The sequence below is a fragment of the Macaca nemestrina genome, chromosome 2, assembly GCF_043159975.1.
Source record: "Macaca nemestrina isolate mMacNem1 chromosome 2, mMacNem.hap1, whole genome shotgun sequence".
Taxonomy (NCBI): Eukaryota; Metazoa; Chordata; class Mammalia; order Primates; family Cercopithecidae; genus Macaca; species Macaca nemestrina.
In genome coordinates this window covers 127,395,955-127,409,893 of record NC_092126.1, presented here as the reverse complement: position 1 = coordinate 127,409,893, position 13,939 = coordinate 127,395,955, and the positions used below count along the sequence as shown (strand labels likewise).

At 40.8% G+C, this 13,939-nt stretch overlaps 2 protein-coding genes across 10 annotated transcripts in view; one reads left to right on the top strand and one right to left on the bottom strand.

Moving 5' to 3' along the window:
- LOC105483316 (ataxin 7) overlaps positions 1 to 13,797 on the bottom strand; it is a 150,526-nt gene extending 136,729 nt beyond the window's left edge. For 2 of the 9 annotated variants that reach the window (XM_071092028.1, XM_071092033.1), the window contains exon 1: positions 3,257 to 4,939. The gene's annotated coding sequence lies outside the window, so the exon portion shown is untranslated. Of the gene's footprint in view, positions 1 to 3,256; positions 4,941 to 12,683; positions 12,784 to 12,995; positions 13,205 to 13,524 lie in introns of those variants that run through there. The other 7 variants (XM_071092030.1, XM_071092037.1, XM_071092029.1 and 4 more) reach the window with 7 other exon arrangements.
- The window catches only part of LOC105483339 (THO complex subunit 7), a 30,015-nt gene continuing 29,820 nt past the window's right edge, over positions 13,745 to 13,939 (top strand). Inside the window, exon 1 of the mRNA XM_011744195.3 lies at positions 13,745 to 13,882. Within this exon, the coding sequence (XP_011742497.1) occupies positions 13,864 to 13,882 (19 nt within the window). The 5' untranslated portion in view covers positions 13,745 to 13,863. The remainder of the gene's footprint in view (positions 13,883 to 13,939) is intronic.

The following is a 13,939-nucleotide window of genomic DNA, read 5'->3' as shown; positions in this document are numbered from 1 at the left end:
AGAGAATTCTGCTGTGCTCAGCCTTGCCTGTCTCTTTAACAGTTCTGACCAGATTAGCACTTTTCTTTTTCCACAAGAGAGGACTGGCATATGCTTATACTATAATCTGCTTTGAGCTCCTTCTCTGGATTTTTCTCTTACCAAGGCGACCGGATTTGAGGTTAGATGTTAATTGAAATCACCTGGGAGTCTGTAAATACTCTACCTTGCTATTACTTGGTGCAAGTAATCTGAAGGATACTATATTTGTGAATATTCGGGCATTCTTTTGAATAAGAGCGGATTTAAAGAATTTTTCCAGGGGGTTGATAAGAACTTATGGCTCATATCAATAAGTCACTCCAATAAGGACCCCAAACCTCTCCCTCTGCAACCAGCAGGCATTTGGAGCTGACAAGAAACAGTTGCTAAGATAAAGACAGACACAGACAGATATAGACAGTTGTCTAAGAAAAGATGCTCTGCTGCCAATCAGCCAAAGCTGGCCAAAGGGCCAGGCAGCTCTCATCAGCCTGAAGGCAACACCTAGCGGGCAGTCTGACAAGCAGTAGGATTAACAAAATTTGGCTCACACTATGTAACCATTTCTACCACTCTTCTACCCTTACTTCTAAGCATACCATTTCAAAGTATATTTTATTGGAGAACTCTATAAGCAGCTGGGGGGATATACATCAAATGTTAATAGTGATATCTCTAGGTAGTAGAAGTATGAGTAACTTATTTCCGTCTATTTGTGGAAGTTTCTGAGTTTTCTACAAACACTTATGATTTCTGTAATCATGAAAAAAATTTTAAACAAAAACCTCTGTAAGCATTCAGGAATTTCAGTTTTTCTGTAAGACCCAAATCTATGTAATTCTTGAAACTTAAAATCTAAATTACCTTTCTTAGCTTTTGAGATTTAAGATTTTTCAATAGTACAATCATTCTATGGACTTTGTTCTTAAATTAAAAAACCATTCAAAATGTGCAAAACAAGAATGCTAAATTCAATTTAAGGTGTAAATTTTTTCCAGTATACGTCACAATCTTAACTGAGACAATTTAGATACTTCAAGGTCAAAGTTCACTATTTTAATATTCTGAAGTACTCTTACCACAAATGAAAATACAACTATTTCTCTCTGTAAGAACGCCATGCAGATGATATCATATGCAGTTATATGGCTAAGAGACAGATAAAACAGACTAGTGTTTCCTCCACTACAAATGCTAGCCAATAAAAACTTTCCAGTCTACAGCTGATTAATACTTGACACTAGATCTATGGAAAAGAAAGCTACTCATTGCTGGCCGTTAGCTAAAAGAACAGACACACCAAGAAACCTGCCTACTATCAGATCAGGACCGCTGTTTATTACGACAACTGATTTTTCAGTTTAGTGCCATTTATAGTACTGAAAAATCTTTTCTAGGAACTAGCTTTCCTCATAATCTATAATAGCTGAACATGTGTTATTCACTGTCTTGTAGTGTTGAAATATATTAACAGGGAATCTTGGAAACCATAAACATCTTTACTAGCTTCAGGAAGCTAGTAAATTTGAACAAGCGATTCCTTTAAACTGTCTTAATGTAATGGCAAATGGTCTCTTTTCTATCGATCTGCAAATGATTTATAGTTATAACTACCACAATAATAATAATCAACAGGGTAGGGAATGGAGGACACAGAGAATGGAGCCTTAAATTTCTCCTCTTAGAGCAGCCAGAACACTAAAAATGCCTTTGTGTTCAGTATGCTAAAACTTTAAAATGCCAGTGAAAAAAGTATAAGGAAATGAAAAATATTTATTTTTCAATGTAGAACTTTACTCGTATTCTTTTTAGAATTAAGTTGAAGGATTCCAAAGGCTCATAGTATCTACAAAAACCATAAGACAAAAACCAAACAAACAAAAAAATGCAAGAGGAAAAAATAGTTTTTTGACTAGTGCTTATCAAAACATGGTTAGAAGCTGTAGAAATCAGTGCCTGAAACAAATTAGAAAAAGACAACTTTAAAACAAGTGTTAAATGTCAGAACAAGGTTCCAAAAGCTACAGAAGTCTTGGGATGTGTCTATTTACAAAATGGTCTGGCCAAACAAGAACCACCATATTACCACTACAGACAAGTTTATGATCCAGACTACAATGAAACTTTAAAAGTAATGGGGGGAAAGAGCCTAACATACAACCCTGCTATTAACAGAAAACTATATGGAGACCTTAATTAAACAAAAGTGTCAAGTGCTTCTCTCAAAACCTCTTGTAGCGATAGACCCGTCAGCAGAAAACAGACAGGACCATTTAAAAGAAGAGTCCAGGGGCTGAGAGGACAAGTGACTATATCACAAGGTGGTAATTACATTGTAAAGAAGTAAAAAAGGCCAGATCCAAGGGCCCCAAGAGGTACTTCAAACCCAGCTAATCGTGGCAAGAAGAGATGGGGTAAATCAGCTCTTCAACTGGCTATCTGTGGGGAAATAAAAAGATGCTGGGCCTCCAAGGCAAGAATAAACAACAGCAGCTACTAATTACCAAGGTGACTACTAGACACCATCATTACACATTGTCATGGTCGGAATGTTTATGTCCCCCCAAATTCACACGTTGAAATCCTAGGCTGGGCACAGTGGCCCACACCTGTAATCCCAGCACTTTGGGAGGCTGAGGCAGGAGGATTACTTGAGCTCAGGAGTTCAAGACCAGCCTGGACAACATAGCAAGACCCTGTCTATTCAAAAAACACAAAAAATTAGCTGAGTGTGATGGCATGCACCTGCAGTCCCAGCTACTTGGGAGGCTGAGGTGGGAGAATCACTTGCCACTCAGGAGTTCAAGACCAGCCTGGACAACATGGCAAAACCCCATCTCTACAAAAAATAAAAATAAAATAAATAAAATAAAATCCTAACCCTCCTGGTGATGGTAATAGGATGTGGGACCTTTTCAGGGGTGATTAGGTCATGAGGGCAGAACCTTCATGAATAAGATTAGTGCCATTACGAAAGAGTCCCAGGAGCTTGTTTGCCCCTTCCACCATGTGACACCAGCTATGAAACAGGAAACATGCCCTCATCAGACATGGAATCTGCTGGTGCCCTGATCATGGACTTCTCAGCCTTCAGAACTGTAAGAAACAAAGGTACGTTGTTTACAAACTACCCAGTTTATGGTATTTTGTTAGAGTAGCCTGAACAGACTAAGACGCACACCAATGTCACTACAATAAGGGAACATTACTCAAATGAGGCCAAACATTAGTTTACCCATCTCCAGTTCAGCCTGGAAACTTCAGAATCCAGAAAAGGGGCTTCTGCAGTTAGTAAACCACTGTTCTAGAATCACCCTCAATGGGCAATCAGAACACCTAGGTTCTGCAATAGTCCTAGGCTGGAGAGGAAATCACCCTTTCTAAACCTTATCCTCAGCTGAAAAAGAGAAAATATTTCCTCTTCCCTGACTTCAAAGGATTGGAATATACAATGAAACAGGAGGACATACACGAAAATGCTCTGCATAAAATCACACTGTATATGTACAGCATTTTATCATTTGAAGTGTGGTTTAACTCATACCTACAAAGGCCAAATAAATGTAGGTTGCCCCTTCAGCCTATAAGCTATAAAGTCTAACATGCTTATTTCAAAGTATTAGCAAAGTTACAGTGAAAGCACTTAGACATAAGAAGACAGAAAAATAAATGCAGAGAAATTTGAGAAAATTTAGTGCAGAGACCATAAACTTTATTTATGTCACTGGGTTCTAAGGGGATCACTATACACTGGATAACAATGTTTATAGTGACTCTGTTACCAACAAATGGTTAGAGTCTATATGCTTTTCTTTAAAAATCAGGAAAAATGTATATTTCAGGAAAGATTATCATGTAAAAAACACATGTAGTGCTGCACTTAAGAGTGGTAAGTACCAGTAAGGTTAAATGGAAATAGACGGTGTAGAGCCACAAGAATGCTTTTAAAGATGGGGGTTTAAGAATCCTTGGGGCCAGGTGGGGTGGTTCATGCCTATAATCCTAGCACTTTGGGAGGCCAAGGTGGGAGGATGGCTTGAGCCCAGAAATTGGAGACCAGTCTGGATAACAGAGTCTCTACAAAAAAGAAAAAAAAATTTAATTAGCCAGGTATGGTGGCACACACCTGTATCCCCCACTTCTTAAGAAGCTGCAGTGGGAGGACCGCTTGAGGCCAGGAGGTCAAGGCTGCAGTAAGCCATGACTGTGCCACTGCGCTCCAGCCTAGGTGACAGAGAGACAGCTTGTTTCAATAACAAAACAAAACCCTTGGATGTAGGATTGGGAAGGAGAGGGGTGAACCAGGGATCATTATGGTGTCGCTTATATGTGATACAACGTCTAAACCAAGTCCACTCACAGTGAGTGGCCCACAAATGTTCAGATAGTAAATAACTGTTGGTTTTACCTGCCCTCCATCAATTCCCACTGCTGGGGAATGACAACTCCCCTAAAGGGTACTGTCTGAGTGAGGCAATAACCAAGGCACCTGCTAGGACCCAGTCTGGGCATGAAAGATACACTCTCAGTAGAAAGTGGGATTAAAAACTGCTGGAGAGGTTAGCTCTCCTGTATCCTGAGAAGACTGTCTACTGAGTCCTGCTACCTGGATCCCTGAAGCTGCTCTAGATCTGGTTCACTCTGAAGCCTGATTCTTTGGCATTATTGTCACCACATCCCTCCAGCAACTTCTTTTTTTTATGTTTAGTCAGATTTAGTTCCTACTGCTTACAACCAAAGATCTCTGGCTGATTAGCTGTTATACTGTGTCTAGAAGAACTGCATTTTCTTAAAAACTAGGGGGGAAAAATTTAATTTGATTGGCAATTAAACCATTAATTTTACATTGAAAAGGGATACATTATAGAGTAGAATACAAAATTCATGTAAAATTTTAAGATAATGGATTTTGAGATTTTAAAAAACATGCTTGCCCCCACTTCCCACCCTTCCTCTCTCCCTCCCCCATGCAAGTTCTTTAGTGATGGGATTAAGAAACACTGGTATAGAGATAAATTTTCCTTAACTTTTAAGATCTGTCCCTAACTAGATAAAAGCTCTAGGGCAGGTTACTTAACCTTTCTAAGGCTCACTTTTCATACCTTTAAAATGGGATAATACTACCTACATGTAGAGCTGTTATCCCAAGAGATAACATAGGAAACCATTTAGCACTGTTCCTCAGAGCAGTTTTATCAGCCATGGCAAACAAACATAGTTAATACAATAGAAGCAAGTTGGCACATAGGTTGATGGCTGCAACAATTTCCTGTAGGCTATCCTGTGCAATATGACTTGGCAGCATTTGCCATCAAGAGGGGGTATCTTTGTCCAATCCCTTGAATTTGAGTTGACCTTGTGACTTGCTTTGACTAGCAGAATATGGCAGAGTGGTACTTTGTGACTCCTAAGCTTAAGCCTCCAGAAACCTTCCAGTTCTCATCCTCTTGAAACAAAGTGCCTCCACCTGAGGAAATCTGGTCTAGGCTGCTAGAAGATGAGATTATGTGGAGCTCAGAGAGAGATCCCAGCTTGACGAACTAGTTCTGACTCAAGACTTAAGAGGACTGCAGCCACATTAGTGACCTCAGGCCAGGTACTACCAATGGAAGAATTGCTCTGCCCTAATTATGAGAAAATAAAATGGTATGTGTTTTAAGCCACAAAGTTTTGGAATGGGTAGTTAACAATAGATAACTGACAGACATGCTTCATGAATTATCATAATATTTCTATATTTTATAGTCTATTCACTTCCTAAATTTTCCTATAACAAACTCTAAGGCCCAAAGTCCACAAAAAGTCACTATGTCACAGCCAGATGTGGTTACGTTTCTCATTCTTCAAGGCTAGATCTACGTTTCTAATTTCATATAAAAATGAACTGTATCTCTACCAGAATGAGGGGCATAGGACATAGAACATACTCCAAAGCCAAAATAACTGAAGTGAAAATTTGCTAAAATTATCATAGTTAAACCACAAAGATGCAGGTGCAAATAAAGTTGAGTTGCATTTGAAGGTAACTGGCTAAGGAAAAAAAGGAACAATTTAATTGATAATTTAATTAAAGCATTAAATTATAATCTGTTTTGATTTTTAATTTTTTAAAAAACAAAACAGATTACAATAATCTGTTTAACAATCAAAATTATAGTTTTAGATTATAATTTAATAATTAAAACAGATTCTCCCCGTAACAATTCTTGCTCCTGGCATTTTCTTCCATACACTTCAAAGATGACCAAAATCCTATTCTAAAAGTTCCATCTTATACACAGTCTCATTATATACCCTTTTTTCTACGAATAAATATTGACTGCATCATGCTTTTTAAAGATTGCAGCATATTCCACTACATGGATAGACCCTAATTCACTTAATCCCTCATCAATAGGTATTTAGATCACTTTCTATGTTTTGTTATTATTAAAGGAGAGGTGAGCAGTCTGGTACATGCATCTGTACATACTTCACCAACTGTTTCTTTAAATTCCTAGATGTGAATTTACCTTTTTTTCTTTTTTTGTAATGACTTTGGGTTCATATTGCTCAAACTGTCATCCAAAAGATATGTACAAAATTTACTTTGTTTTAACAAGAAGGAAATCCTTAAATGCTAAAAGAACACATTTTACATCTCTAATATCTATATATAAAATGGCAATTTTTAAAATTGCATTTTATCTCTATCTAAAATAGACTCATGACTCTTATACTGTATTTGCTGTACATTTGGAGGGGGAAAAATCCTACAATACCCAAATAATTTCTAGTGGTTTTATTTTCAGCACAATGTTGTTTTGAAAAAGTAAACTCCAAAAAGAGTGTACTTGCTGCAAAATAAGCAAATCAGTAGAGAATGTTGAAAAGCAGGAAAGGAAGCAAAAAATAAACTAATCAGTTAGAGCAGTTATCAGGTCACCAAATCTGCATCCTTACACAATGGCCAGGAGAGAAAGGTAGAGAGAGTGAAAAGGTGAAACTAAAAGCAGCAGCCCTCAGAGCTTCAGTGATGGCAGGATGAAATTACACACAGACATATATATCTACATGCTCTGTACACGCCAATCCTGGAGCTAATCTCCAGGGGTTAGAACACAAGAGGAATCTTTGTGTGCTTTATAGAACGAAACATCATGCAGAAAGGGAATGGGAAAGACTAGGATACAGATTTCCTTTAGGGTAAGAATGTCTAGTTAGCAGCTTGAGGGGCCAGTATCAATTACTTCCCTTCCAGGGCAAAGAAGGATTAACAGGAACATTAAGCAAAAGACAGCTCCAAAAGCACCGATTGCCTTCAAAAACCATCACATCTGAGAGGGTCCAATCATCAAGCTCTATTAAAAAATGGGCAAGGTGAGAACACCTAACAATAAATAAAATTAACTGGTGACAGAATCATGCATGCGCTAAGAAGTAAAGGCCACACAATATGACTAATAACAACTTATTGACTAAAGTTTCATCCTATCCAAAGAGATGAGGGCATTAGATCAAACTGCCATACCAAAAGCAGAGTATGCTAAATAAAACAGCAGCGTGTGAGCACACACACACATATGTGTGTGTGCATGTGTTGGGGGTGGTTGCTTGGCAAAGCCACAAATCTATCCATCTAATATTCTAGGCAAGGATTCTGCAAATTATGGCCCATGGACCAAATCTAGCTAAGATTTTTATACAACAGGAGCTAAGAATGACTTTCACATTTTTAAATGATTGAAAAAAATAAAATATGATGTGACATATAAAAATTGTATTAAATTCAAATGTCAGTGTCCATAAACATTTCTTGGAACACAGTCACACCCATTCATTTATATCTATGACCATTTTCCTGCTATCATGGCAGAGTTGAGTAGGTGTAGAAACCTGGATGGCTGGCAAAGTAAAAAATATTTACTATATGGTCCTCTACAGAAAATGTGCTGACCTCTGTTCCAGGCTATAAAATCACATAGTTTTTTAATGGATCACAGCTCCAAACCTGTACAGGCTTGTTGGTTTGGCCCCTGACATATCCAAGATTTTGATATAACCTGTCAGGCCAATAGAGAATGCAACCCCATTAGCTAAGAACAATGGAAAAGTCCAATAGGTTGTCAAGATGTTGGGATACCTGCCTATGATAACAAGAAAATGTAAAAGGTTTTTCTGAGTTGAAAGTAAGATGGTTCCAGAAGGTTTAAGTGGGAACCAGGATGAATAAAGGTATTCTCTTTAAAAGGATGTGTAATATCTCTAGCCGGATGCGGTACTTCACGGCTGTAATGCCAGCACTTTGGGAGGCCGAGGCAGGTGGATCACCTGAGGTCAGGAGCTCGAGATCAGCCTGGCCAGCATGGCGAAACCCCATCTCTACTAAAAATACAAAAATGAGCTGAGCATAGTGGCACATGCCTATAATCCCAGCTACTCGGGAGGCTTACGCACGAGAATAGCTTGAACCCTGGGAGGCGGAGGTTGCAGTGAGCCAAGATCATGCCACTGCACTCCAGCCTTGGCAACAATGAACCTCCGTCTCAAAAAAAAAAAAAAGTATGATATCTCCTTCCAAAGATGAGAATGTAACTATCTTCAAAATGGCTACCACTTTCTGAGTACTTACTAGGGGCCTAGGACTAAGCAAATTTTTTTGCATTTATTATCCCATTTAATGGTCATCTCCTCTAGACTCAGAGAAGTAGACTGGACCAAGTTAAACACAACCAGAGAGCTCAGGAAATGAGAATCAAGGCCATATTCAAAGTCTAAAGCCTGTGATCATAACCATTTCCCAACCTAAGGGAAGAAGGCATAAATGATCGCCACAAATAAATGACAGGAAAGGGAAAAACTATAGAAATAGTAGAAGCAAGTTTATTTTTATGGCCATAAGCATTATACAGTATTTTATTTATATATCTCACACTTTCTTTTGACTCATAATGCCCTCTCTTACTTCAGCATTTAAAGTAAAATATGATTCAGTACTGCCAGACCCTTTCCTACTGAGAAAAATCAACACATGTACCCAACTATGAAGGCATTTTAAAGATGGCAGAATTAGACAACTAAAGCGATAAATGTAACTTCTACCCATGAACTCCTTGGGTTAAATGCCAGCAGAATTAGACAACTAAAGAACTAAAGCGATAAATGTAACTTCCACCCACGAACTCCTTGGGTTACCTGTGAAGGTCTCAAAACGAAAGGAGTGGTGAAGCACTTTTAGGAGTGATGGACTATAAAGCACATGTGCAGTATTTTAATTTTTTAATTCAGATTATAAGTGAAGAGAAAATGTTAAATGGAATCTTGCCCACAGAAAGAAATACAATGCTGGTGGGTGGCTATTGTTTCTTCCTGCCCAGCAGCATCCATGTCCCCCACTCTGCTAAATAAACCATCATTTTCCACTTTCCTCTAAATATCTACATTTGGGGACGACTCAATCCTAACTCATTTTTGAAAATCCTTTTCTTAAAAAAAAAAAATGTTTTAAGTGTTAATATCTTCATCACACCAATTTGGAAATAATATACTTGTTATCCTATACAATTAATATACATGTTTCCTCAGATGTTTATTACTGGTTCCCCAAATCCGGCTTATAAGTCCTTCTTGTGGGCCAAAGAGGAGCTAAGATTTTTATACAGGAAACTTCTAGCCAGCCTTGCGACAACTGTACTAGTTAGCCATATCCAGATGAGTAACTGAAGAGTTAAGCAGGGTAAGTAGCTAGAGTGAATAAAGGAAACCAAATTTGAATTTTAAGTCTATTTTGACTCAAACTGTGTTTTCCCAATCATGTTCTACTGTCCTGCCAAGGCACAAACACATTTTCTTAGAATGATTCCCTCTGAGTCAAATTTCACATTTTCTGGAAAGAAGAGAGTGGAGCTGAAAGACCCATTTGCTCCAAGGGCTGGTGTAAAGATCAAATCTTTGCTTATCTACCATCGAACTATCTGGTCTGAATTTTTGGATATAATTTTTTTAAAATACAGCCACAGTGCATGCAGGACTAGCATGTCAGACCAGGTTGGCTTATCAACTGACAGGCAGTGCTTTGCTGTGGGAATAAAATGGAAGTGCCTCTAAGTCTGAAGACAACGTTATTTATTTATTTATTTATTTCAGTGTCTTACTCTGTCGCCCAGGCTAGAGTGTAGTGGCGTGATCTCAGCTCACTGAAACCTCGGCCTCCTGGGTTCAAGTGATTCTCCTTCCTCAGCCTCCTGAGTAGCTGTGATTACAGGCACATGCCACCACGCCCGGATAATTTTTTTTGTATTTTTGGTAGAGATGGGGTTTCACCATGTTGGCCAGGCTGCTCTTGAATTCCTGACCTCAAATGATCCACCCGCCTCGGCCCCCCAAAGTGCTGGGATTTCAGGTGTAAGGCACTGTGCCCAGCCTGAAGATAACTCTAAAAGGCAAGTAATGAGCACATAGATCTACTTTTCAAAAATGTTTTTTTCTCTTTAAAATGGTCATTCTGTGATGGCTCATGCCTGTTGTAATCCCAGCACTTCGGGAGGCTGTGGCAGGAGGATCACTTGAGCCCAGGAGGTCAAGGATGCAGTGAGCCATGTTCATGCAATTGCACTCTAGACTGGGCAACAAAGTGTTTCAAAGGAAAAAGGAAAAAAGAAAAAAGAAAAGATTTCTAACTTCCATTTTATTCAATAAAAAGATGTGTCTCTAATTTTTTTTTAATTCCTGGATCTCTTTTCTAAAACAACTATAGACCTTCTTCCAGAAAAATACACATATACAAAAAGTTTTGGTCACAACTACACGGAGTTCAGGAATCCCCTGAAACCGACGCTTGGAGGGTCACAGACCCCCAGGATAACCCTTGTTCTAAAAGCATATTACAAAAATCCTTACATTATTTCACGGGCCCAGAATAAAGACCATATAGCTAGCTCTCTCATCATTTTTTATATTTTCGGAAAGTAAATATCAAATAAACACACAAATTTTTCTTAACTAGTCTTTCATATTCTAAAAAAAAAAAAAACAGAAATCTTATGACTCGAATAAATCAATAAATATAAGATCATACAAGTTCAAAGTCTGAATCAGTTTTCTTAAAATCTGCTACTTCCATTTCTGTGTTTCTGCCCATAAAGATCTTCCTTGAAAAGAAGAAACATTAGAAGGGTAAGGACTTGAGTCTTTGCTACTTTAACATTCATCAACAGGTTAATATGTAAAAAGAAGACCACTCCTAATGTTTACTAAAAGATGTTCTCTCATATACACGAGATATACAATATGATGAAAAGACAATTCTTAAATGTTCAACGAATAGATGTGTGAATGCAATTGCAAGTAAAATCATGTAGCTGACAAAGCAGATTTTAGAGTTCATAAAGGTTCAAATTATGTGTTTCTCACCACTTGAGTCAAGCACTTTCAGGCTGGACACAATGGCTCAAACCTGTAATCCCAGCCCTTTGGGAGGCTGAGGCGGGAGGATCTCTTGAGCCCGGGAGTTCCAGACCAGCCTGGGCAACATAGTGAGATCATGTCTCTACAAAAATAAAAATGAAAAACTTAGCCAGGCATCATGGAACATGCCTGTAGTCCCAACTAGTTGGTAGCTGAGGTGGGAGGATCGCTTGAGCCCGGGAGTTCCAGGCCGCAGTGAGCCCTGATGATCGTGCCACTGCACTCCAACCTAGGCAACACAGGAAGCCTGTCTCAAAAAAAATAAAATAAAATAACTTTCAGGAATGTTTATTTTCAGGTACAGCTCAAACTTTAAAGTCTTTCAAATTCCTCTTCGTCTTATTACTCTAGAAAATTTCTAGCATCATCCAACAAAATTATAAGTTATCAAATGAACTTATAAAAATGTTTGAACAGCACTCCATCTATGAATATCTGACAGAATATCTCACGAAAATTTAAGTTACAGGGGACAGTGATACTTTCCCATGAAAATATTAAAGATTATTTTAAATAGCTAGATACTATTTAAAATCAGTATATAAGAAATGTTTCAAAATCAGTATTATAAGATTAAGAAACACTTAAAAAAGAACATTTCACCACATGACGATTACTTTCTAAATAACTATCCCCACCAAAATGCAACTTGGTATTGTGAACCCCAATCAACTGACAATTTCAGTTTACAATTTGTAGTACTTAAGATTTTTTTAAAACAGTTCTTCACTTAGAGTGCCCTGTCTCCTAACAAAGGAGATGAACAGGCTCTGATGCGCACCTACAGCCAGCGTTTAGGTCAGTATTTTTTCAAAGTCAGGGAAACTTCACACCCTAGGGGAGGGCAAGTTACATCTCAGAATCTTCACATAAAGTAATTTTTGTCTTTGTGACAAAAGTTAAATTCTTGAGCGCTAATTCTTGAGAGCACTGTAATGGTATTATTGAAGTCACTGGTCTCATATAATATGACTAAAATTGTACATATTTCTTGCTAGAGGTTAAACACACTTCACTTTAATACATTTGCATCTGCAGCTTCTCCTCTTTGAAAGAACTGGGGGGAAAACAGGGATAATGTACCTAAACTTAGTAAGGAAACTGAAACAACCAAATTTATCCCACACAACTTCTTCATCCCGGATATGAAGATGCAAGATCTACTTAGTGGACAGGAAAATTGGAAAACAACGATATGACTGAATAAAATAACAAACCTTTGTCAACTGAGACATGATCCTGGTGCTAATCGTATCTATCCCACTGGAGGTCAAATCAGCTGTATTGGTGCCTGTTTCCTCATCCACCTCTCACCACCTAAACGTGCCATTTACGAGAAAGCTATCGAAGTTGAGTCAAAGTGATTTCGAAAAGAGATGCCCATATAATTCGCAGTGTGCTCCAGACAACTACACACAAGGCAACGTTTCTCATTGAGCACCCCCGCCCCCACTTTCAACTTCCCCTTAAGATAGGGACAGTCACAGAGACATTTTCTGAAAATCAAAGAGAAAAATAAATAAAAGCACCCCATCATGATCACCGACGAGATCCCGACTCTGTGGTGGAATTGGGTGCCGGGTGAGGACGATGGGCACACGCTCCTCGTCGCTCCGCGAACTCCTCCGGGAGGTCGCCAAGTTTCTCTTTCACCCTTTTTCCCGCACCCGCCGAGCCCAGGAAGGAAGGGGGCGGCCGCAGGGGCCGGAACCGCGCGACCTGGAACCCGGGGCCTTTTCTGATTGCCGGCCGCGCCCCGCGCAAGTGCCGGCGTTCGAGACCCGCCCCAGCGCGAGTGGGCGCCAACTTCGAGGGGACCCCCAGCGACGCGCCCCCTCTGTACCCCTAGTCCCGCCTCTCCCGGGCTCAGCCGGATCCTGGCGTCCCAGTCACCCTCCCCATCCCCCAGGGAAGCGAGCCCACCCCTAGCAGCGTCACCCTGGATGGGGCGGCGGGGCCGCAGTCACCTTCCCGGAGAAGGAGCTGGGGCCCCGACTCCGGGCGGCCCGCAGCCCCCGCCGCGTCCCCGCAGCCCTGGCGGCGTCCGGGCGAGCTCACCTGGCGGCTGGCTGCGGCCTCCGGGGCGGCCTCTGGGCGTGGGCCGGGCGGGGGCTGCAAGGGGGGCGGCGGGAGCCCGGCCTGCAGCCGGGGCCGCCGCCGGCCGCCTAGCCTCACCCCAACTCGCGCCGGCCGCGGCCGCCCCCGGGGAGTACCGGGAGCGTGGGGAGCGCGGGTCCCGCGGCGGCGGCGCGGCGCGGCTCAGGCGTCGGAGCAGGCGGCCGCGGGCGCCGCCGCCTCCTCCTCCATGGCTGTTTACCCGGCTGCATTGTGGGAGTTTGACCTCCGCCGCCGCCAACCGCCGCCTCAGCTTGCGCCGCCGCCGCCGCCGCGCACGCCATGGGAGCCGTGACTGACGGTGAGGCCCCGCTCACCGCCACCCGCGCCGGCTGCACAGCCCGTTCGGCCTCCCCGG